Source organism: Trachinotus anak, unplaced genomic scaffold (assembly GCF_046630095.1).
Source record: "Trachinotus anak isolate AG129_WGS33_773 ecotype Australia unplaced genomic scaffold, CSIRO_AGI_Tana_v1 ptg000010l, whole genome shotgun sequence".
NCBI classification, from domain to species: Eukaryota; Metazoa; Chordata; class Actinopteri; order Carangiformes; family Carangidae; genus Trachinotus; species Trachinotus anak.
This window is the reverse complement of record NW_027273861.1, coordinates 202138-229238: the sequence shown is the minus strand read 5'-3', so window position 1 is coordinate 229238 and position 27101 is coordinate 202138. Positions and strand designations below refer to the sequence as shown.

Sequence of the window (27101 nt, the reverse complement as noted above, 5' to 3'; positions counted from 1 at the left end):
CCCAGAGGCCAACGGCCAGACCGAACGCCTCAACCAGCAGCTGGAAACTGGCCTCCGATGCCTGGTTTCCCAGAACCCGACTTTGTGGAGCACCTACCTGGTCTGGGTGGAATTTGCCCACAATTCTTTGCCCACCTCGGCCACTGGTTTCTCCCCCTTCAAGTGTGCCTATGGCTACCAGCCTCCTGTATTTTCTGACTTGGAGCCAGAAGTGTCGGTTCCCTCCGCCCACGCCCTGGTTCGTCGCTGCCACCGCATCTGGGCCGCTGCCCGCCAGGTGCTCATCCGTCAGGGGGACAGAGTCAAAAGGGCAGCGGACCAAAAACGCCGTCCCGCACCAGAGTATCAGCCCGGGCAGAGAGTGTGGTTGTCAGCCAAGGATCTTCACCTCAAGGTTCCCTCTAGGAAGCTGGCTCCGCGGTTCGTGGGTCCTTTCCCCATCACCAAGGTCATCAGTCCAGCTGCCATCCGTCTCCGTCTGCCCAGGACCCTCCGTGTCCACCCCACTTTTCACGTCAGTCAGGTTAAGCCCGCTAAGGAGAGTTCCATGGTTCCGGCCACCAAGCCCCCACCGCCTCTGGAAGCAGCTGATGGGAGTCCACTTTATAGAGTGAAGAGACTGTTAGCTGTGCGCAACAGAGGCCGGGGAAAACAGTTTTTGGTGGATTGGGAGGGGTACGGTCCAGAGGAGAGACAGTGGATTCCTCGGAGTTATATAGACGACCCTTCCCTTATTCAGGACTTTTATAGGGGCCATCCAGAGTTGCCTGGTCCGTCAGGTGTCGGCCCTAGAAGGGGGGGTTCTGTCACACCGCGGTGAGGTCATGTTGGTTTTTTTTTTTTGTCCTGTCTCCATGTCTTGTCTTGTCATTTCCTGTTTTTATTTTGAAAGATTAATTCTCCTCTCGTTTCAGGTCACTTGCCCTCCCTTGTGTGTCTTGGTTTGATTGTTTCCACCTGTCCCCTATTACCATGTGTTTAAGAGTCTGCATCTCCCCTTGTCTGGTGCCAGTGTGTCGTTTATGTCGACATTCATTCATGACGATCTAGCCTTCCACAGCGCCGAATCCAATCGGTATCTTGTTCCTTTTGGTTTTAGTTCCTTGATTTTAGTCCCTCCAGTTTTCAGGAGAGTTTTTTGTTTGCGGAGCCTGATTTAAAAATAAAGATTTTTTTGAAACCATCCTGCACCTGCGTCCAGAGTCCTTGCCCGGTTGTGACACACATCAGTGATCCCTGCATGAAAGCTGAAACTGGCCTTAGATAACTATCTAGTTAACACTCAAATTTAGATTTTGTTTTGTTAAAATTTCAAGTTTAAGTTCAAGGCTGTTGTGACAGAAACACAAGATAATATGTTGACACTGTCTGACTTCTGTCGCAGTCACCAGTCACCTACACACTGTGTAGCAGGGGTCTCCAAGCTTTTTACTCTGTGTCATGATTCAGTCAGACCTGAACACACAGACATGATCACACCACTGCAGAGAAACCTGCTCAGAAACCAGAGAAGAAGAAGCTTCTCAGTCAGAGACCCAGTGATAGTTGGCAGTTTCATCCAATGGTTCATAACAATCAGGAAGTTAAAACAGCTCATCCACTACACTACACTACACTATTCACTACAAAACTTGGGCTAAAAAAAATGTGGCTCAAGTTGAAGCACACAGCTGAATTCACTGTATCCATGGCAACATATTTCCTGTTTGTTGTAACAGTTTAGTTTATATCTGTTGTGTCACCAACAGCGTATGTGATGTAAACAAACTTGACAGTGTAACTTATTTCATTTGACTGACAACTAACACAGGTAACCTCTACAAAGGCAAAAGGTTGATGCAAGAGCTGATGCTTGTAACCACTTTCAGCATTTAAAGCTCCTGTGTGCTGTATTTCTGCTTTTTGATGTTTCTTCATCTGAATGCACAAACTTCAGAATCGCTCAGCAACATTTGTGATCGACGTCAGACTGTATTGCTCTTCTGAATGTTTGAGCCACATGTAACATACAGTGATGGTAAAACCTGGATAACTGAGTGGAGGAACATGCAGGTGGTTCCACACAGGTGCAGTGAATGTCCAGTCATGTTCAGGATAAAGATGCTGATCAGAACCAGTTGACCCTGATTTTGTATCAAGAGGAAAAGATCTCAGTGACTCTGAAAGAGGCTTCGTTGTTGGAGGGACAGTTTGAGTAGGAACAGTGACTGAGGGACAGACTCAGTAAACAGCGTCTCATTCAGTGACCGTGATGTTGGTGCATCAGTGTGATATTGAGGAGGCACAGAGGAGCAGCTCTTCCCCAGCTGACTGAGGATGTCAGTGCAGGATGAGATCAGACTGTGTCAGCAACAACAGATATTATAGCAGCTGCAGGACATGGACCTCTTTACAAAGATGAATCCACATGTGAGAGTTCAGTGGTGCAGAAACCAGCAGCTCTGGTCTACAGAGATGTGGAGAAAGTGATGAGTCAGATGAGTCGTCCTTCATGTTCTACACAGGTGGGTCAGGACATGTTAGCGTTCACCAAGAGGGCGGTACAGGTCTGAGAGCTGGACCCCTACACTGAGGGGACCCACTGCCTCTGTTCTGCTGTGGGGGCATTTAGCTGCTGTGGTTTGGGTCCTTGTCCCCTCAGAGGGAGGGGTCAGTGTAGATCAGAACAAAGTTGTTCTGAGTGATCATCTTAATCCTGTGATGAAACACGTCTGTCCTGATGGGAGGGGTCTCTACCAGGAAGACAGTGCCCACATCCACAGGTCACGTGGGGTCACTGATGGTTTGATGAGGATGATGATGTTGTGAATCATTTGCTGTGACCTTCACAGTCACCAGATCTCAACCCAGCTGAACAGGTATGGGAGGTTTAGACAGCGTCTCCACCACATCATTAAAACACCACAAGAGGAAATATCTTCATGAAGAATGGCGGTCATCCTGCAGTAGAGTCCATCCTGCAGTAGAGTTCTTCCTCCAGTAGAGTTCATCCTGCAGTGGAGTCCATCCTGCAGTAGAGTTCAGAGTTCTTCTGTGGTGGAACAACATCTGACTGACAGACTTCATGTTGGTTTCTCCCTCAGTGAGTCCCCTGTGTGTCAGGTACATGCAGTAGCTGAGGCTGATGAAGGGCTCTGCTTATGAAGGTGGAGGTGACCATGACAAGCTGGGGAGAAAGTTTGCATACCAGCTGATACTGAGCAGCATGGTTCTACATGCAAGGTTCACGCCACATACTTCTCCTCCACCCTCTCCTTCCACCTACTCCAGCAGCTTCCTGCCTCCGTCACATGGGACTGGTTACCAAGCTGTTGATTTCAGTTCCAACCAACAGTTAAAGAATATATGTACATATTTCGATGCTCAGGTCTGTGTGTGTCTGTCACTGTCAGATCTCTCTGTCATAGCAGTATAGTGACAAACTGAAACAGGCAGCAGGAAGCAGCAGAGACTGAGGGACACACCAGACGGGAAAATGAATCCTGGTTAGATATCGTATGATGACGTGTGAGGGTGAGACAATAACAAACAACACAAGAATAATGGGTGCATGCATGATAAACCCTGACTTGATGGCATGTTGTGATCCTCCAGTTATGAGCCAGGTTGTATAAATTCAAACATCAAGGTGTCAGAATACTAACACTCTGCAGGAGGTGTGTAGCACACAGCAGGGAGCTCTGCCTGGAGCTGGCTCAGGCAGTTACAGCTAAAACAAGGTCACAAAAACTCCAAGTCCAGATGCTGAACAACAAGAAACAACATCAACATAATTGACCCTCTGAGGGTCTCATACAGGACAATGTCAGACAAAAGAAAGAAAGAATCGTTAGAGGAAAAAGATCCCAGCTGCTGGTAGAGTGAGTGACAGCTGGATGGTTTGATTGTCACATGCTTCATCACGCTGCTGCTGAGATTAGCATAGCTTTCAACAACCACAGCTCACACACCAACATATCTGCTATACACCCATCCTGACATTTCAAAGTTAAAGTTTGTACATAGTCAATCAAAATATTTATCATGGTCATACTGCACATTAGTGTTTGCATCAGAAGTTATTACATTATTAATTCCAACCACAGCAACTTGATGAAATTGAAGGATATGATGTTTGTAAATGCATGAACAAAAAGAACAGTGGGGCTGCTTTGCATGTGTGTTCAACACAAAACAGCTGCAGTTTATCAACACAATCTGTAGAGTTTCTAGTCCATAATTACATACATACATACAATAATTTATATAATAAAAGCAATGCTTACATCACTACAGTAGTCTTTTTTATTGTTACTGAAGTTAAAGCAGCAGGTGGATTCTCATAAATGATGTTATTTAGCAGTCTTTATAACCCTCCACACCTCTGAACTAATATGACATAAACACAAACTACCACCGTCTCCCTCCAGGACAACTTGATGAAACAAGACTGGGATAAGGTATACACATGGTCTGAAGTGGGCTGGATGATCTGGAACGGTCCAGCACCTTCTGCAGACACACACAGACACACACACAGGCCATCCCCACAGATCACCACGTGAGGTGATGGTCCTTTTAACTTCACCGTTGCAAAAGAATTGATGCACCATTTAACAACACATAAAAAGCTCTATGTTGTGCATTCATAAGGTTTTTATAAACATCAGTTCTACCTGTGATCAAAAACTAGCAGAGTAGAAATGCGCTGCTGGTGTGAACAGCCAGGCTGCTGCTCACATGACACAGAGTTGGCCTGGCATTATACTGAAAAAATATTTTGTAGATGACTAAATGATTTTATCACAAAAGATGATATACAATAAGAATTTCGACACAGATTTATTATCAACTGCAGGAGAAAATAATGAAAATAAATTGGGGATAGGCTATTTCTTGAGACCAGCTCTATGATGGGGAGGACATGTGCACCTTACACCAACACATGTAAAACACACCTAACGACTTCCAGTTATGGCGGCTTGCTGAGTAGACGCGTGTAAGACTGCTCTGCTACTAAACGGTTTAAATCCTTGCTAAAATAGGCCAATTTTGTACATTATTCAGCCCAACTACAACACCGATAAGAAAATACAGATGAAACAAAGAAAGTCAATTCGGAGCAAGACACAACAAACCAAAGTAACAAATTTTGCAACTCCGACTGCCAAAGCCAAGTTCACCGTTAACAACAAGGCCATGGAAGCTAGTGCTAGCAGCGCTGGCAGCGCTAGCCCTGATAAACAGTCGGAGGGAAACAGTACTGCTGCCAGGGAAGAGCCCAGTACCTCTTTGACAACAATACTGGCAGCTATTAACACCATGAGGACTGAGATCTCATCCAAATTTGATGGCATCCTCTCTGCGAATGAAAATGTAAGGAGAGATATTACAGACTGCTCAGAAAGAATTACGCAGGCGGAGACGAGAATCTCAACAACAGAAGATGATGTGACTACGCTGCAGAAGAAGGTGAAAAACCTAGAGGGTTTTTCACCTTCTGGAAGAGAAGGTATTGGACCTGGAAGCTCATTCACGTCACTCCAATGTATGGCTTGTTAATCTACTCAAGGGCACGGAAGGTGAAGACACCTGTGGATTCCTGGAGAGCTGGATACCGGAGGCTTGGAGCACACAGGCTTGGCCCAAGAAGACAACATAAGACTGACTCCGCACCTAGAACCCTCATAATGAAGTTTCTGAATTGCAAAGACAAGGAAGCGGTGATGAGAGCGGCCAGGGCGAAAAAGCAGGTCCTCTACAAAAATCATCCAGTGCAATTTTACCAAGACATGACCGCAGAGACGCACAAGAAACTAAAAGTTTGAGGACTCCGTTCACTGGGGCTCCGGTACGGTATGATCCCCCTGCCCGGCTTATTGTTACCTACAAAGAGCGCTCACACATCTTCAACAGCCCCAATGAAGCAGAGCGCTTCATTAAGAAGATCCAGTCAGACAACCATCCAGACTGAGGTACTGAAGAACACATGACACTGTAGGAAATGTAATCCAACACTGCTGATGGAACATTATTCTGATATTTGGATGCAGTGTAGAGACAGGAGTGGGGGGCAGAGTGAAAGTTGTTGTTACACTGAGTTCTGAGCGCTCTCCCACCCTGATCTATTGATAAAGGACAATTTTCTGATATGCACTGTTTAACTAAGCAAATATGGATGCGTTTTTCGTTTGCTGGGTTGCTTTAAAAGAATTTTCTAAAACACAGTAGCAGAGTAGTTACGCTCATTCCGTTGTTTTTTTGTTTGTTTGTCTGTTTTTGACATCAGCATAGCTACACTGATCCTCACACTGTGCGGACTGGCTCCTTGCTTTTGGGAAGTCCAATATATGAAGGGGAGGGGGGACACCTGACGGGGTAACACTCAGGTGGACTGATGATAGCCGAGGGAGATAAATTTTCTTTTTGTTCATTTTTTTCTTCGATCTGAAAATACTTAAATTGTTGGGAAAATTCAAAACAATCGGTCCATCTGTCTGTTGACCTTAAGGTTAGAATTACATCCTGGAACTGCAGAGGGCTACAGAAAACAAAAAAGGTCAAGCGAGTTATGAGCAGGATTAAAATTTTACAGTCTAAAATAATATTTCTTCAAGAAACCCACCTAACACATGAAGATGAGCTTAAAATGAGAAGGAGGAGGAGTGGAAGGGTAAAATTCTGTCAGCTCCCTTTACCCAAGGGGTGTCATGATCTTGATCCACGATTCTATTCCATTACAAATTCATAAAGTTATCAAAGATAAGGCAGGACAATATTTGATTATTCAAGGGACAATTCTTAGGGAACAATTAATTCTAATAAATATCTATGCTCCAAATACAGACGAACCCAAATTTTTCCAAAACCTGTTTCTTACTATTGTCTCTTTACCTGGTGCTTGTATAATGGCAGGTGATTTTTACTGCACCTTAGATCCCCAGAAAGACAAATGTTCAGGTGTCGATCAGTCACATTCAAGAAGCAGGGGTGTAATTCATCATTTTATGAAAGAAATGAGTCTAACTGATGTTTGGAGGGAAGATAATCCCAATGGGAAAAAATATTCATGTTACTCCAGTACACACCAGTCATATTCCCGCATAGATTTCTTTTTGGTTTCAGCACAACTAAAATATAAAATAAAGGACGTGTCCTACGACGCCATACTCTTGTCAGACCATGCCCCAAACTCTTTAGTCTATCATGACCCTAAACTGGCTAGTGATATTCCCAAATGGAGATTTAAAACAAAATGGCTGGCTGATATTGGCTTTGTTACTTCTCTAGATGAACAGATTAAATATTATTTTGAGCGTTTAAGGCCATTATCAGGGGGCAAATAATTAACATTACTAGCTTTAAAGCTAAAGAATCCTACAATTAAACAAAATAATTAGAAACAAAAATAAAGAAATTAGAAGAAGAATACTACCAGTCAGGTTCTCAAGATGCCCATAAAAGATTACTTTTGTTAAGAACACAATACAATGTAATATCTACAACAAGAGCTTTATCAAGTTTACTACGACTTAAACAGACATTCTATGATCAAGGGGAAAAGCCTGGCAGAGTGCTAGCATGGCACATCAAACAACTTAAGAATGAAAGACTTATAACCTCACTACAAAATGATAATAATGAAAATATTGTCGACCCAATTGAAATAAATGAAAATTTCAAAATATTTTATGAAAAGTTTTATAGCTCGGAAATAGGTCCAAATACATCTGAAATGAATAATTTTCTGGACAAAATCCAAATTCCCAAGATATCAGAAGTAATTAAGGAAGAACTAGAGAAAGATATAACATTAATGGAACTATATATGGCTATTGACAGTATCAAAGGAGGGAAAACCCCTGGGCCAGATGGAATACCCATTGAGGTTTATAAAATGTTCAAGCATAGACTGATGCCTGCTTTACTAGAAATGTTTAAGGAATCCTTTCACAATGGAATCCTTCCAACATCATTAAGGGGAGCACTAATCACTTTGTTGCCAAAACCGGGCAAACCGAACAACAAATGTGAAAACTTCAGGCCAATCAGTCTTTTAAATGTGGATTTAAAAATTTTGAGTAAAATAATAGCCAGGAGACTTGAGAAAATAATTCCGAATATTATTGACAAAGATCAAAATGGCTTTGTACAAGGTAGGCAAGGCTTCCATAATGTTAGGAGAATTCTAAATATATTATTTGAGGAGAAGGGAGCAGCAGATACAGCATTACTGTCATTGGATACTGAAAAAGCCTTTAACAGGGTAGAATGGCTTTATTTATTTGAAATCCTCAGACGTTTTGGCTTTGGAGAAAACTTTAATAAATGGATAAAACTACTATATACAGAACCATATGCTGAAATCATGACTAAACGTAATATCAGAATCAGAATCAGAATCAGAATCAGTTTTATTGCCAAGTATGTTTCCACATACAAGGAATTTGTTCTGGTGATTGGTGCAGTTGGAGGTTCTTGGAGGTTCTTGTAAACAACAGGTTTACACAGTTTTAGTTTCTGCCTGTATGTGGGAATCAGGTGGACCATGACATGGTCAGAGTGGCCCAGTGCAGCCCGGGGGATGGCGGGATAAGCACCACTGATTGTGGGGTAACAGTGGTCCAGAGTGTTCCCCTCTCTGGTCGGGCAATTAACAAACTATCTGTATTTGGACAGTTCGTGGCTGAGGTTCCCTTTGTTAAAGTCACCAAGGACAATAACTAAGGAGTCCGGGTTGGTCCGCTCCACACACAGTATCTGCTGTGGCCTGTGGTGGGATGTAAACACCGACCAGGATGAATGAAGTGAACTCACAGGGGGAGTAGAAGGGCCTGTAGTTTATGATGAAAGTCTCCAGGTCAGGAGAACAGTGCTGCAGGATCACTGTCACGTCTTTGCACCAGCCACTGTTACCATAAAAACAGATTCCTCCAACTTTCGTTTTGCCGGACAGCTCTGTGTCGCGATCCGCTCTGAAGAGCTGGAAGCCGGCCAGCTCCAGCGCAGAGTCCGGATCGATCCACACAGCCACGTCTCCGTGAAGCACAGGACGGAAGATGAAGAAAAGTCTCTGTTCCTCTGCACCAGTAGCTGAAGTTCATCCAGCTTGTTGGGCAGTGAACGCACCTTGGAGAGAAAGATACCTGGGAGCAGTGTGCGGAGTCCGCACCGGCGGAGACGCGCAAGCGCACCGGCACGTTTTCCTCTCCTCCGGCGTTTCACTGCAAGAGCAATGGTCAGTGCACCTCAGACCAAAATGTCCAATAATCCCACAGGTGAGTTGAGAAAGGTGGAAAAAAATCCACTAGAGTTGTTTCTCTGATGTTAATGAGCTCTAATATATCCAAAACCATTAAGATACAAAGAGGATGTAGACAAGGAGATCCCCTATCCCCTCTCCTTTTCATTATGGCTATAGAACCACTGGCAATAGCAGTGAGAACGCACCAAAATATAACAGGCATATCAATTGGGCAACAGAAACACCATCTGGCTCTATTTGCAGGTGACGTAATCATATTCCTTAAAAAGATGGGAAAATCCATTCCTGAATTATTAGAACTCCTTAATGTATTTGGAAAAATCTCAGGATATAAATTAAACAAATCAAAATCATCGATAATGTTCTTAAATCAGTTAGAATGTAAAAGTCCTCCTAAAGCCACTCAATTTAAAATTGTGGATTGCTTTACATATCTAGGCATTCAAATTGTCCCACAACTTAAATATGTTGTTGCCAGTAATTATGAACCATTACTACAAGAAATCTCAAAATTACTGTAAAGGTGGACACCCATACCCATGTCACTAATAGGAAAAATAAATGTCCTTAAAATGAATATAATGCCCAAATTGTTGTATTTGTTTCAAAACCTTCCACTTCCTCCTCCAAGTAACCTGTTCACTCAGCTTAAAAGACTGTTCGTTAGATTCCTGTGGAATAATAGACGTCCCCAGACACGACTATCACTACTGTACTTACCTTATGACAGAGGGGGACTCAAATGTCCCTGCCCTCTCTGGTACTATTGGGCAGCTCAATTAAGAATAATGTTGTTTTACTTCACAGAAAGAGATGTTCCTCTCTGGAAAGGAATGGAAGAACTACAGCTAAATCTGCCCCTCCCAGTATATCTGTACTCAGCAAGCACTAAAATTCTCAAAAAGAACACAAAAAACCCTACTGTGAAAAATATGATTGTAGTGTGGCATCAAGTTAAAAAATATCTGAGAGAAACACCCCCCCTCTCTATCTTCAGCCCAATATGGGGTAATTACTCCTTCCCTCCAGGTAAATCAGACGGGGGGGGGTTTAAATCTTGGGCTACTAAAGGACTGGGAAAAATAGGAGACCTTTACAACTCACAAAAAGTGCTGATGTCATTTGGAGAAATAGTTGATAAATTGAATATACCCCGTAATCATTTTTTTAAACACCTGCAGTTGAGAAACTTTATTAGAACACACCAAAATCAAACATTATGCATCCCTGAAAGGTCTACAGTAGAAAAATTAATGAATATGGATTGCTCAGGGAGGGGTTTAATATCCAAAATTTATAAATGCCTAGTAAATGGAAGTACAGAAACATCAGCAGGACGACTGGGGGCATGGAGAGAAGATCTACAGGAGGACATCCCAATGGAAAAGTGGGAGAGGCATGCTCTCAAGCACAATCAAGAACTACTAACACCCGCCTGAAATTACTACAATACAACTGGTTGATGCGAACATATATCACTCCAGAAAAACTTCACAAATATAACAGCGCTATACCTGATATTTGTGTTAAATGTGCGAAGGAAAAAGGTACATTTTTCCACTGTATCTGGCAATGTACAAAAATACAAAAATTCTGGCAAGAAATAAAACAATGTATTCAAAATATTTTACAGATTCAAATACCCTTAGTCCCACATTTGTTTATATTTGGTCTATATCTAGATAATTTGAAGTTTCAAAAACATCAATGAATATTTGTAGACTTAAGTATACTCATGGCAAAGAGAGTAATAGCCTGCTCATGGAAAAACACCAGTAGCCCAAGTGTAAAGAGGTGGTTGTCTGAACTGTCTTCAACTCTCCCTTTAGAGTAAATTACATATACAATGAAACATCAACAACATAATTTCCACCAGATCTGGGACCCCTTTATTTGCTATGTATTGAGGACAGACTCGTCTCATGTGATGGAAGAGCCTGGGGACATGTAAACAGTAGCGCTTTGTAGTACTTAATATTACAGAAATATGTTTGTTATAATATTATTTATTTTTCCTTATATATAATGAACTCACTAACCTGATTCCCAACCAAGAATTTGAAAACTTGTAAGGGCTGGGGGTGGGGGGTTGACATGTTCGTTCAAGACATGTAATTGTATTTCTTTGTATTTCTTTGTTATATTGTGAAAACAATAAAAAGAATGTTGGCCAAAAAAAAAAAAAACACACCTAACAACGTGTAAAAAGACATGGCAGTATCGAACACGTCTTTACCTTTTAAAAGTCGTCCTAAAATTCAGCATGTATCTTATTTTGCCAGTTATCATTATGTTTGTTGCTATTTTAGATGGACATATATCTATAGGTTTACGGTTCAAATTGATGTCTATCATTATTCTTGGGATTCTGTCAAAAAGCACAAATGTTAGCATCCACAGATGTGGTTTCTAAATAAAATAAAAATCATGTGTCCTCGATACTGAATATTTATGAAGCTAAATGTTTAACATGTAGTCTGCAGAATGTCCACCTGGGGCCTCAATCAGCACACACACACACACACACACACATCTTTGTTTTATTATATTTGTATGGACCCTTCATTGACATAATGCATTACCTAGCCTCTTACCATAACCTTATCCATCACAATTGAATGTTTGTGCTGTGGTTCCTCACCTGTGGGCAAATATATTGCAAGTGGGCTGACAAATCATTTGTACAGTACAGTTTTGGTGAAAAATGAACATAAAAATATATACTGACTGATTGTTTTAAATATCTTTAAAAAATAATCTTTAACAGCGTTAAGAACTCTTCTGATTTTTTTTAAGGCCTCTAACTGTGATAAGCCAATGATGGGAACTTTTCAGTCATTGCTGGCTGGACCACTTTGCTGCCAGTCCACATCATAGACTTGTATTTTATAGGTTCCCAATCTGGGTCCCCACAAAGCTGTTGAACCCCACAAGTATGGTGGGCTCCCAGTTTTCAGACACCACAAATACACACACACACGCACACACACACACACACACATATATATATATATATACATACACACACAAACATATCAGGAGAATGTTCCCTTTATGCTGATCTGAAATAACTCTGAGTATTAACAGGAAGTTGATGCTTACCAACTGAGTGACTGGCAACGTTTACAATTTCCTGGTGAAAACCCTCCATCTTCTCCCAGTGGGAGGTTCGCTCTGGATCCTAAAGCACAAATATAAAACCAGCTCTGCACAAGTGCTCAGTTTACAAGACTCATGAAATATGCAGTTCAGTCAGATGCTCTTATAGAAAACAAATGTTACCTGTTGTTTTGTCAGATGTTTCTGACAGTGGGTATGACTGTAGAGGGAGGAAGGTTTAACTGCATGGGTCCATGTTTAGAGGAAGACTTGCATTTTTATATAGATGGCATCAAACTGAAAAGCATCGTCTGGGTAGGTAATCAGATAGACTGTGGGCTCTGCAGTGACAGATCTTTTCTATTTGCATTTTCCTAATTTCAAATGTAGATACAGCAAAATGTAGTAAGTGTCTAATCTTGTAATTTTGTGTATTAGATTTTGAATGTGGGTTCAACAGTTTTTACAACAGTATGTAAATGTGTAAAATGGAGATTTTTAAAGATGTAGTCACTAATTTTGTGTCACAGCAATGACAAGTCACACAGTCCACAGTTTAGTCTTGATTGTTGGGAACTCACAACATAGAAATGTGAGTTAGTGAAAAAACAAAACCGTAAAACATGATATCTGCTGTAGTTGTAGAGCAGATTCAGACAAGGTGAAAAGCAACAGGTCATAATCTGAAGTTATCCTTCATTTGGAAGAAATAAGACTGTGACAACTACTTGCATGTACAGTCCCTGACAAAAGTCTTGTCGCTTGGGTACAAGTTGACCGTAAGTGCTCCTCAAATATATGTCTAATCTTTTTTTTTTTTACAAGAAATGGCTAATTTCAATCCCAACAGCTTTTGAAATAATGTTTTGGTGCCAAACGAAACTGCTGAAAAGCATTCTAACGTTCACAGCTTGGAAAAGCCCACTGAGTCACTTTTTGCAAAGACAAAAGTCTTGTCGCCTTGTCATATGATGCACTCAATCCTAGATTAGAGCCTCACCTGTGATCAATAATTGATCGATCAATTAGTGGGTGTGTATAAAAAGAACCCCAGCACAGCAGACCTTCACATCAACTGCAACTTGACCTCTGACAACATGCCTAAGATTCACCCTGAGACCAAAGCGTTGATTATCAAGAGGCAATATCAATAGCCTAAAATATCAAGAAGTATTAGCTACCTCTTACATTCCCAACCATAAAAGGGGTCAAATTTTGCTGCAGGATGGTGCTCCATCACATACTTCCATCTCTACATCAAAGTTCCTCAAGGCGAAGAAGATCAAGGTGCTCCAGGACTGGCCAGCCCAGTCACCAGACATGAACATCATTGAGCATGTCTGGGGCAGAATGAAAGAGGAAGCATGGAAGATGAAGCCAAAGAATCCTGATGAACTCTGGGAGGCATGTAAGACTGCCTTCTTTGCTATTCCTGATGACTTCATCAATAAATTGTATGAATCATTGTCGAACCACATAGATGCAGTCCTTCAAGCTCATGGAAGTCATACAAGATATTAAATATGGATCTCACAGCACCACTACTTAATTCACTGATGTTATGCAACATATTTTTGTATTTGAAGTAAATTATTTGTTCAATTTTCACGTTACTCTCTGTAGGCGACAAAACTTTTGTCTTGCCAAAATCTGACATTTCTGTGTTCATTAAATGATCAATCTTTCTTCAGTGAAGCAAATTTTAAATTAAAAGTCAGGTTATAAGCTGTTGTTTCTACAAAATGGATAAGTGACAAGACTTTTGTCAGGGACGTTAGGGTTAGGGTTAGATCATGAGATCTTATCAGCTTCAATGAACTGGACTTCAACCTGTCAGTGATCCTGTTCCTGCACTTTTAGAGCTGTGTTAACAAAATGACTGTGCTGGACAAAAGTGTTAACTTTGTTTGTCTGGTGAAGTTGTTGGGTTCCTGCTCCTCTCTGTTGTGAGTTAATGCTTTCTCTGTCTTCTCATGAGTTTCATCCCACAGTCACATGGGAGGATGTCTCCAAATAGTCATCAGACAGGCTTTCAATAGGAGTGTCTGTATTTCTGTGGTAGCCCTGTGATGCATCAAGGACTTGTCCAGGGTGCCCCAGAGCATGCTGGGATTGCCTGCCACCTCCTCCATCCCGACAGAGGAACAAAAATGCAGCCCCTGAAATTTCTGAGGAACATTATGTTACTAATAACATCCCGTATGCGCTGTCGTTTACATCCAACATCAGTGCATCACCACTTCACACAAACAGTACTCGTTTCCTTTTGCATAAGGTTAGTTAGAATTAGCAACACGATAGCCGGAAGTTCAGAAATGTTAACTTCAGAATAAAATGGGGGATGTCGACGTTTGTGTGTTTGTTAATTTTGTCTAACGTTGGTGATGCTGTGAGTAAAGTACTGATAATATTGCAGCGGTAACTTCCGCTGTGTGTATAGGCTATAACCTACACAACTGTGGTGCCGATCAAAATGAAGAACATCTGTCAGCGCAAGTTGCCACTTGTATCTGGATGGTTTTCCATTAACTTAAATGAAAAGAATGTAGAGTGAGCTCATAAAATAAACCCAGAACAGCCACCTTGGTATAGAAGCTTTGGATACATAAAGAAATGCTCATTAGGCTTTGTAAGTACAAATAAATGAAATAAAAATAACGAATAAGATACTTTTCATTAAATTCATATAAAAATATTTTTGTTTTTAGTTGTTTCCCTCAAGGTGATTAATGACTGGTGGTATTTTGTCATGACTTAAATACAGGAAGTGAAGCTTTTAAGTTTAAGTTTTTGTAACACAGGTTTTGAAAGTCTTTCACAATGTTTTCTTTTTTTAATCAGACATATATATCTATATGACTATGAGATTGTAGCATAAAACTAGTGCACCGTTTAAATACCGTATCTCATTTAAATTTTCTGAGTTATGTATGTATTTACAAAGTAGATGGTACGTTTACATGATTGGTGAGAAGCTTTTATTGTGAAGGTGCTGATCAGACCCGGTGTTCCTCATTGACGGTAGCTTCACGCTGCTCTGGCAGGAGTGACTCGTTGACTGCGGCGACCGCAATTTCGGCAACATGGGAGATGTAATGGGATTTATTCTAAACGGATTTTAAGAACCGTCGGGAAAATGGCAGAAAGGTGAGTCTCTCAACATCTGTGCCGTGTTTTTCTCCGCTCGCTGTTGTTTTCGATGTCTGATCTGAGAAGGAGGCAGCCCGCCCAGCGACGAGGTTAACAGCGGTTCGTTTGGTCGCTGTGCCGAAGCGGGTGTTAGCTAGCTGGTCACTTATTCGCTCACACGTTTCAATATGAATTTCAGTGTTCATAAAGGGAAACATATCTGTGAATGCAGGCTTGTGCTCTGGCCGTTCACCGGGTTGTCGGTCGTTGGTTCGGGCATTTTCCTCGGGATATTCTTCAAGGTGGAGGGAGCGGTAGAGGGAGGCTGTACGGCTGGATGATGATGATGATGATGATGATGATGCTGCTGCTGTTGCACCTGTCGGTCTAAATTGCTGTCTCTTTGCTGGAATGCAGCTAACCTGCTCTCCTAGCGGGATGCTAGCAGCAAACCCAGCGCTGAGCCCTTTATCAGTGTGCGCTGATGCCTGGCCGGGCAGGTTATCCAAATCCTCCCTCGCAGCATCTCCCATCCTCATGATGGATGGAGGCACCTCCCATGAGAGGAGCCACTCGAAATGGAGAAGTGTGGCACCGTCCCGTCATCTTTGTAACACCACCTTACGTAGCTTTGTAGTTGTCAATATGCAGAAACACCCCAGCTTCCCAGCCTGTGCCGTAATGCGTGGCTGCCTCTCAAAAGAGAGACCCAGCACCGAATTCCCTTAAAAATCTTTTCATGTCATATGAACTTGCTTACTGGAAAATTCGCTTATCTCATAACGCACAACCTAACAGCCATTTTTGAATCAGCGCTTCTCTGTGGGAAATTCGGCATTCATATAACCCATCAATGGATTGAATTAGTATAGTAAAATGTCCATTTCCAGATGTGCTCCTCACTGATCGCCATAACCTCCCACTGGTGGGGGTGGCGAAGCAACGACAAAAACTTGTAGGGGATGAGGAGTTGGCTGGTTTATTGGGTCATCTTTGTATTCGAGGGCAAATGTTAATGATGCTGAAAACTGTTCCCATGTTGTATACAGAACATGCAAACTTGCCACTGGCCAAGGAAACAATTAAAAACAGTTGGTTTTTTAATTGAGTTTGGAGTTAGGGTTAGGCTTAGGAACAGAGAACAGTTGTAGTTGCATAAAGCATAAGATTGGAAAATGTAAATTTTAAACGACGTTTTTTGCTCTTTGAGTAAGGGTGTGGGCTGCATGTGGGACATAGACAACGGCAGTGTGTCCCCAGCAGCAGCAAAGCTGCTCATAAGCCTGATTTAATAATTGATGGCTGTTAAATTTTGTTGCAGGGGTTGTTTGGCCTCATGTAAATCACCACTGCAGCTCTGCCCCACGGGCTCTGGAGCATTATACATATCCTGGCATGTTTCTCAGAGTCCTATCACACAGACCAGAGGCTTAGTTCATCCAACCCATTAGTGTGGTCAAAATGGACTATCATCATTCACACAAACCTGACAACTGCTGAGAGCACATTTGGTCCAGTGACCCCATGTTGTAGATATGGGTCAAAATATGATCCGCTGGTAAGGTCCAGCGTGGAGATGGGGGCCATGTTAATGGCATTTCTGCACTTGGAGGAGTGTGGCCTATTTGTGATTTTTATCAGGGAAATTGTACTATTTATGGATTTTGCACAATCAAGAAGGAAAGCATCATCCCACAACCTGTATCAGGCCCCTTGCCTCTCACCACCTTCCACAAGAAAAACAGCAGCATTTGAAGTCAGTCAGTTTAACTGTGAGCACGCTGATGTCTTGGTTGAGGTTGGGTGATTGTGTGTCTCTATTTACATTGTTGTATTGACTGACGGAGGCGGGGTGGCTTTGCTTAAAGGTCAGTGCTGAAAGGATTAATCAATTAGTCAGTGGTCAGAAAAAAGATAAAGCATTTTGATAACAGATTGTTGGTCAAGGCAAATTATCGATCAATATTGTCAATCATTCTCTGGTTCCAGCTGCACCAGTTAGTGTTGCTTTCACCGTACCGACATGTCAGTGAAACAGCAGACTGTCATTTTGTGAGTGAAAGCCATTTCACGCATGATCCAAACCTGAAACAAAGAGAAACACAAATACATGTGTGTGCTTTAAACTTTGTACAAGAGCAGTATAAAATCAAGTCCTGGACAAAATCATGATATGTTTTATTTTCTTTGTGTGCAGTGGATGGAACCATTAGTGACAATATGGGTTTTGTGCCTCTCAACAAAAGAACTCCAGACAGATGTGGGTCCAGTCGTGTCAAGTTGGTGTGAGGATGGTTTCATTGACCGGCAGAGTGTTTGAGACAGAATCTCTGCTGGTTTTGTGCGGATATCTAAATGAGCACTTGGTACAATAAAACCTTTAGCTTGTATTTTACACAAACTGGCCCCTGGTTAGCATTTCCCAGAATGCATCTCAACAGCCTTGCATGAATTTAATGTTTGCACCCATGTTCTATGCATATAAATAGTGGAGGTTAATGTGAGTGTGATTGCAGCTGCTGTCCAAGCTCAAACTCTCAGCATGTGTTGTGGTTGCACTGAATTCTGGTCTGCAGAGAGAGAGTGAAGACACGATGTGCACGTTTCCCTCAGCATGATTGTGAAAAATGGTGCCACTAATTAATTGCGGTTTAAACGATGCTGTGATTAGGAATTCACCTTTAACTCTTTGTGGGGGCAGAGGAAACATCATTCACAAGAATAAAAGAAACAGTGAAGAGCGAGCGAGCTTCACCAGCAGCTGAGGATCTCCAACAGTCTGACTGCTCCTGATTGGTTTAATGATCAGTGCTGAGCTCGGATCTGTCGACCCACACATGACTGCTCCACACGGCTCGCGTCCACATGTCTGGCTGTCTGCCTGACATTCGATCCCATCTGTAGGGTGGGGCGCTGAGGTTATGTGTTGTGCCAGCAGCACATGGTTGAAATATTCATATCATCATGGTGGAGCCACTCAGCTGCTGCCACATCTGTCACATATACTCACGCTGTCTCCAGCATCTCCTGCTCGAGGACATAAAGAGGTCAGGTATTCAACATGACTGTAGTTTGTAACAAACGGATCCACCTGATCTCACTGACTGACCCCACCTGCTGTGACTGAAGAGCCTTTATTAGCACTGGGCTGTTATGAATGTAAAGAGCAGTAATGCTGGAATGACTGATTGTGAATGCAGCCTGCTGAAGTATTGACATCACAGGCATGACTTACTGAGATTTTACACAATTATCGTCATCCAAAACACTGTTCTGTTACAAAGCCAATTCACACTATCACCCCACCAGGTATTAACTGTGATGTGGACCAATCATATTCTGGGTAAAGATGTGAGGTCACACACAGGTAAACACAGGTAAGCAGAGCAGTTTAGAAGCTCACAGTGAGCTGCTCTGCTGTCGCCATGTGGTCAGTGTCTGACTCACAACAGTTCATATTATTGGTCCAATATTTGCATGAAAAAGCCACCAACAGCACAAAATTCCCAGGCTTTCCTTTCCTGTTTGAAAATATATACCTGCAAAACATGTAAATGAACAATGATATGAAATAAGTATCCAGTATAAAATGAAACTAGTCAGTGGTGGGAGGCACGGCGTGAGACTGATGTGCACACAGAGACTCAAGCAGTTCAGATGGGAGAGTGTGACACAGGTTCAGCAGACGTTAGTTTGGTGACTGTGCACAGGGGGGCCTCAGGTCCCCACTGCAGCACACAGGTCAATCACTCATGACCAAATGTCAATTAGTTTGAAGACAGTGAAATCAGACGTTCTCATGTCAGATGATTTTATTTTTCCACCTGGGCGGGGCTAAATCCTCCTGGGCTAGCTGGGGTCGGGTTTCCGTGCAGAGGGAGAGTGGGGGTGGGGTCATGGGGGATCATGTTTGAGAGGAGAGATGCAAACTGACAGGGCTTTTCAGAATAAAATGGATTATGTAAATTTATATCGATATAAATGTTATTGTCTCATCCTGTATCCCGTTTGAACATAATTCATCAGAGCAGCTTGTCACAGTGTAGGGAAAGAAAAAAACAAGTTTACAAGTACCAACAGCTTCGCTGGGCTCTGGGCTCTGCACTCTGTTCTCCACAGTAGCTGCTGTCACTGTAACTAGCCACGCAGGCCATTGGTGGACAATACGTAGGAAAGTGAATATATTTAGCTATAAGAGACACAGAGGGGAGATTTTTGTCTCTCCATCTGCCTCTTATCCTAACCTTAACCATCACGAACCAAAGCTGAACCCCGGCCCCTCCCTCACCCCTGTGTGGTAAATAACTCCAGGCCGAGTGGGACGCCTGTTCATTTCTCTCTGTTCACATCTGTGTGTGTGTGTGTGTGTGTGTGTGTGCTGTAGATAAAGCATGTAGTAATGAAGTAGCACACCAGTCTGTTGGCTTCATACATACTGATATGTGCCTCATGGTTGTTGTGATTTGCTGCGTCAGGCTCCATCTTCGTCCCACTCCTCCTCCTCCCTTATTAACCACATGACGGGATCAACACACAGTTCAGTTCCTATTGATGTTGTGACATGAAAGGACAGCAGCTTGTACAAGGCTGCATTGTGAGCTGTTCATTTTATTTCCATGTAGTCGGTAAACAGAGCGGTAGAAAGAGGCATCAGGCACACACGCATCACTGTGACCTGGACATGAACAGGAGGTTTGACTTCACTGGGAAGGTCAGTGGAGATGAACTGGACTGTGTAATGTGCTGTTTGACCAAGCCTGTCGTCACAGCCTGGTCCTGGCTGCGTCCCGCCGCCTCCCTCATCCCTCTCAGACTGGATCTGGCTGCTCGTTGGTAAAAGAGCCAAAAAAGCTAAATTACAGCACAAGAAAATCTGTTATTGAACCTTTATCGACAGTGGCCCTCAATGCACATGCAAACAGACAAAACACAAACAAATTCAGAAGACATCCTCATCAGTTTGACAATACATGAGCTGCAAATACTCACAACACAACACAAGTGTTTCCAGGGGACACTAAAAAGTGATGAACCTGCTAGGACACAGTTTTTTAGGTTAAAGCATTGAAGTGTGCATAGATGCATTATGGTACATGGGTGTGTCCCAGCAGGTTCATCACTTTTTATTGTCCCCTGGAAGCACTTCCATTGTGTCGTGAGTATTAACAGCACCTGTGTTGTCAAATTGATGATGTCTTTTTTGTGTTTTGTTCTTTTGCAAGTGTCTTCTTCAGTTGCAGTGTGTTGAGCTCTCAGGGCCACTGTAGTCCCATTTTCTGATGAGTAGAAAAAATGTCAAACATGTAGCAGCTTCTTATTTTCAGCCTGATTAAAATGACAAACATCTGTTGCCAGAGGTGAGAGGTGGTTTGTGAGGAGGAAAAAACAGTGTGACAACAGTCATGAGCGTGAGTGGACTGTGTCGTGTGTGACCAACAGAGGAGGGGCTCCTCTCCTGAATGTGTCACATCAAACTCAGTAGAATATATCACATTATTTTAGTGTAGAAATAAGGTGTAAAACAGACATTAATGAGGCAGCCTTCTCGGTCTGTGAGTGTTAGTTATTTATAACTTCACAGCTTCTTGCAAATGTTTACTGCTAAACCTACGTTGTTCGATCAGATAAGGGATTTGAAATGATTTAGATTGGATAAACAGATTTGATGCTATCAAACCCCCAACCCTGTTTTCCACACAGTCTTTTGCGTATATTTGTTATGTTGCCTCAGTGAGTTGTAGAAATGTCAGAAGGTTTTATTATTCTCTCACTGAAAAACATGAGTCATCGACTGAATCCCTGTTTGTTGAACTGATCTCGGAGCCGTTCCACATGTGGATTCATGTTCTCACAGGCTCATCAAAAAATAATTTGGATCCCATTATCTGTTTGTCGCTGCACAGGAGAGTCCGTCTTCCTAAGCTCATGGTAGTGAACGTAACTGAATTGTAAGATTATATTGATTCTGAGGTGTCAGAGGGAACATGGAGGAAGGGATGAGGCGGAGCCAACTTTCATGTCACTGAGTCAGAGATAAATGAAATGCTGAAGTGGAAAAGACAAGAAACATGAGAAGCGGCTGTAGAGAAGAGGCAGTAATAATGCAGAATTGTCTTTATATTCACTGCATGTTGTTGCTGGTGTTAATGTCACATCAGCAGAGGTGTCCTGAGCAGCCATGTGCATTAGAGCTGTCATTGGCCCTGTTGCATCAGTGAGAGTCAATGCAGAGTTTCCCAGAGTGTGATGTGTGGGGTGAATTATCGACCCGCTGTTATTGACCTTTCTGTTTTCACATGCGGCATGTGCAGCAGAACAATGAGAATGGATGGTAATCAATCAGAATACACTGTGATTCTAGAGCAATGATGGGAACATGTTTCTGGTGCCTGCCCCGATACAAACACAAAGTCCTGCTGTTCATGAGCACAGTGGATCTCCAGCAAGTCCTGGTCAGATATACAGCTGGTGTTGTGGGTGGGTCTCTGTTAATGTTGCACGGTGTACCGATACTAGAAAGGTATCGGGATGTAAGAAACGGTACGATATCCCATTTTTTTTAGTATTGGTACTTTATTGAAATAAAAGACATGCATCCTGTATATGTGTACAGCACACTGCCTCCACTCTTTGTCCTGCTCCTTGCACGCGTAGACTAGTGGGTGTGGCAACCATATTTTCTGTCATGCAGCGGGCAGGCACCTCTCACAGGCACCAGAGTGGGGTCGGAGACAGACACAGCAGACATGAGGACAAGCACAGGATCCCTGATAAAACTGAGGGGTGATGTGAAATCTGGAAGTAGTTACAGTAGTACAGGGTCAGACAGTGAAGGAAACCCACAGACGCCATGAGGCCCGTCTGTAAAACATGTTCCAGAGCCTTTCAAACAAAGGGAGGTAACACATCGAACCCGGCTAAACATCTGGCAGACAAACATGGCGAACTTTACAAAGATTTCAAAGACCGACAGGTTAGTGAAGGTGACAGGAAACATTACACTCCCAAGCTCATGACTTCAGTTGTAGGCTCAAAGTGAAACAAGTTATCTGTGATAAGCAGACTTTTTTTAATCACAGAATTTTGACGAAGCAATTAGCCTATGACAATGGATTAGTTTAGCCTAGGTTCTGAGTGGTTAACGCGTTAACATGATACAAACGCAATATTCTTGCTGATACATTGAGTATTCAAACAGTACTGGTAATGTTTATCATGGCATGTAGCCTACAATTTGTCAATAATTATTTCGTAGACATAGGATACTCGAAAACGCGCCTGGTAGAGCTTAGAACGCCGAAGTTTAGCGTGTTGAGTCATATTAAAAGTGGCAATAATTATGTGGTAGTAAATATGGGCTAAAGTTATCAAAGAAATCCCATAAACTCAGGTTTCTGCTCAAACTTTCTGCTCAGTGCTCAAAAACCAGGACAGGAGCCAGCGAGTGACAGAGGGAACCTTAGCTTTTATTATTCCATTATTTTTCCAGATGTTTGAGGATTTTGCCACGGTATCATTTCAGTATCGGGTATCGAGATATTTATGGCAGGTATCGTCATCATTTTGGTATCGTGATAACACTAGTCTCTGTATTTCTACACAGATATTGCGGTGCCACTGCCACCACTCCGCACACTGGATTTACAGATATTGTGAGACGCTATAAAAGACTGAGTTTGACAAAGAGAGTGAGAAAGAGCTCCAAACTGCTGACCCTTTGTTTTTAGCTCCCATGCTATGTTAGCAGAATGAACGGCTCTACTGGTGCACTGCTGACACAGGTCGTAGCACATAGGACTAGAGAGGTTCACACCAGCTGTGACGCCTGTGAACGTGTTAATGCTCTGACTTTTCAGTCATTACTGTGTTATTACATGAGCACTCAGTCATTACTACTGTGTTAAGACAGTTCTCACATGACCACATAAACTGTTCATTGAGGAGTTGTTGCTCACTGTCGCCAGAGATCCCTCCTGAAGCAATTTTAATGTAAGTGATGGGACAAAATCCACAGGGTTTGATTTTCATAGTGCTGCTCCCAACCAAAGATTTTCCTACTTGACTTGTGAGAGAATTCATTGAATTATGTTAATACATTTTCTTGGGGGGCATCAGAGTCCCGGGCTGAGAAACAGTGTTTCTATGTGCTGTACTACAACATATAGACCTGTAATAATGAGTCTTTAAAATCAAAATTTTACGAACGTGTGCACGAAGTGAGCTGCTGGTCAATGACACCGGCAAAAGCTGTGATGATTCTGAGAGTGTCGGAACAATCAGCGAGGAGAACGTCAGTTCGAGAGGTCATGCTAACTGGCTAACGTGAGGCTACCTGCATGTTTTGAATGATAAGCCATGTTTGGGGTCAACAAATGGGTGAAAGTTTACTTAGTGTTTCAGTATTTGATGTAGAGTGTGACTGCTGTCAGACAGGAAGTGTTGGAGGAGTCCCACTTGTGACACGCCTGAGGAAAAATAATCAGTTGTTCCTGCAGTTCACTTTGTCTCTTTGTCCCGTTCAGTATTTTATGGCTGAATTTGCCCAGTTAGGCTAAACTAAGCTGCTCAGTTACATTATTATCTAACAACCACAGGGACCAGCCGTGAAAACAATGTCTTTGACTGAGTGAGTGACTTGAGTGAGTGACTGAGTGACTGAGTGCAGCCTGCTCCTGTGGAGCGACTAATATCAATTATCAATTATTGGGGGCAGCAGTAGATTTTATGTCTTTGAACATCAGGACCAGTTGAGTTCTCCTCAGTCTGGGGGGCATGATGGAGGATGGAGGAGCAGAGACAAACTATGAGGGAGTATTGACAGGCTGTACAGTGGAGAGGTGACGTTGTACTGAGCAAACCGCAGCACAGTGAGAGCAGTGTGTCGCCTCCATCACTCTGTGCCCCATAATGAATGTGACACAGTGTTGGGCTATCGAGCTCTTGCTCCTACAGTCGGACACAGATTGCTCATAGCTGCAGCAAAGCCTGTTTGAACCAGAGAATGAAAGTGAGCAGAGATGGCAGCATATTGACTGGCACTGACTGTGGATGGGGGGTGGGGAGGGGGTAGAGGATAGAGGGCGTATTGACAGATGAAGAGATTGAGAGAGAGACAGCACTTTCTCCCTCTAATAGGATTATTGTGTAAATGTGTTTGATTTAAGGGCTGCCCCCAGAGGCTCTCAAAGGGGGGGGGGGGGGATGAAGATGAGGAGGGAGAACAGTACGGGCTGTATGAAACGGAGAACAACGTGGATCTATGATGTATATCTCAGTTCTTGAGTGTGTTACGCTGCAGTCTGCTGCCACGTCCCTCAGTGCGGGAACACAAAGACAATTCAAGGACACCTCCCTCCTCAGACTCGTTAGCACTGCTGAGTGTCCCCATGTTGAACCATGAGCTGACAAAGTGTTCAGCAAGTGTGTGTCCTGAACGTTCACACTGTGCCCTCACCAAGCTGCGTTCTTCACACACTCTGATGCTGATTCTAAGAAGGAAACAGCCTTCATGTGTTTTTTTTCAACACAACGCAGCCGTGCATCATTTTGATTTAACAGAGGCTGACACACACAGCCACCGCATGTGCAGTGAGGACAACTGAGGATGAGGATGGAGACATTGACTTTAAACAGATCACAGAGGTGGGTGGATATACTTTTTAAAACTGTTCTGCAAAACATGTATCACACACGTCCTGTGTGGGTCTGTTTTCCATGACATGTCGTGTTTTCTGTTGACACAGTGAATCTTGTTTGGATGATCGGCGGCTGTGGCTCAGGTAGTAGAGCGGGTTGTCCACTGATTGGCGGATCTAAGTGCTGAAGTGTCTTTGGGCAAGACACTAAATGACTCTGCTGCCACTGGTGTGTGTGAATGTGTGAATGTGACTGTAACGTAGTGTAAAGTGTTTTGAGTGGTGCATGAGACCAGGAAGGTGCCATATGAACGCAGCCTATTGACCAGTGCATGTTCCCAGTGATCCTCTGATTGTAGGTGTGTGCACTGTATACAGCCTGCTTTTTGTTCATATGTTGTTTATTGGTGAAGATGTTGTTAATTCAAACGTTGCATCACTCTGCTTCAGTGAAGCGTCTCTGAGCTGCTGGTGCAGCTCGGGGTCAGACTTACAAAGAAAATGGCTCACAGTGATCTGCATGACAATTCATTTGTTTTGGCCGTGGCCCAGTTAAAAAGTTTTTTTGCATATATCAAATTCATCTTACATTTGGAGACAATAAACTTGTTCATGTGGAACAAAAAGAAGATGATGAGGCTGCTCCAGCAGCAGGTGGAGGTGGAGTTCATGTGGATGTTAATTGTGAGGTTGATGCAGACACGTAAATGTCTGCAGTGATTTCACAGTTCATTGATGATCAAGTTCAAATTCAAAATCAAAACTCTTTGTCCACAGTTTTTTGCACTTTGTGTCTAATAATCTGTGTGTAGTTGTATAAAGGGCTGCACGATATGCAACAAAAATCAGTAGCATCATTTTGGCAGATACTGTGATTGTCATGAAGTCATGATCTCAGTCACAGTGATCATTTCTGCTTTTCATTTTCACTGAAAAAAAAGTGATTGATTGATTTTTGTTGGGGCTTGTACCACACAAACATATTCAACTCTGACCCTGGAGACGATGGTTTGTAGGCTGGAGCGTCTCTGTAGCACCACAACACTTATGGTGCTGACAATGCTCAACAACCTTTATGAAAAAACCTGCAGCTCCTGCGGTTTGGATGTTGCACTTGGCTGTGTTGCAGTTTCGATTATATTTCGATTAATTGTGCAGCACTTATGTATCTGCTGGTTTTTAATGGGTGTACAGTAAATCTCCTCTGTGCCGTGTTCACGCCGTGTCTTCAGAGGAGGAGAACTTTTCCTGCAGGACTCACGGTTGCAGATTGTGTGGATGACATGATCATCCTCTGATAACGTGTGAGACTGCTGGAGACAGAAAGCATCACATCTGCAGCTAAATACAAAAGCCTCAGTGAATCTGGCCCTCGGTGTGTGCGTGTGTGTGTGTGCTTGTGTGTGTGTGTTGTCATGGCAAATTGTGATCCTGGAGACACCTGCTGTAGCGGGAACTACCACCAAGGAGGTTTGAGTACTTTGGCAGGTGTCTCTGCACCTGTCTGTGTGTTTGTCCGTCTGTCTGTGAACAGGTTGTGGATCATGGTACACATCCACTGTGACACAAAGTCTCACAATCCACAAACATGTTTTTTTATGTGTGTAAAATCAAACCATGGAGCGATTTAAAAATACACAGAACTTACTCTGTAAATATTAACATATTTGTGGATCCTTGGCCACGTGATGTTTGTGACTTGTGTGTGTGTGTGTTTGTGTCTTCCATTTGTACTGCAGCTGATCTGGTGAAAATATCCACAAATGTGTGGTGCAGTTACCAGCTACATCAGCAGGTGGCGACTCGGGACGTCATGTGACCCGACGCTTCAGTACCAAGTCGACGGCAAAACTCAGAAAATGTGACGGACTTGTTTTTCTACAGTACTGAAGACACACAACTCTCCACACACAACATTCACAAAGGCTAATGTTAGCTTGTTTAGGCTGTGTGTGTGTGTGTGTGTGTGTCTGTCTGTCTGTCTGTCTGTCTGT

General features: G+C 42.8%; 1 protein-coding gene across 1 annotated transcript in view; it reads left to right on the top strand.

Annotated features, from left to right (window-relative positions):
• Positions 1 to 14054: 14054 nt before the first annotated feature.
• Positions 14055 to 27101, top strand: part of arhgap39 (Rho GTPase activating protein 39) — a 112464-nt gene continuing 99417 nt past the window's right edge. The window contains exon 1 of the mRNA XM_071486720.1: positions 14055 to 15490. Coding sequence (XP_071342821.1) covers positions 15480 to 15490 — 11 coding nt within the window. The 5' untranslated portion in view covers positions 14055 to 15479. The remainder of the gene's footprint in view (positions 15491 to 27101) is intronic.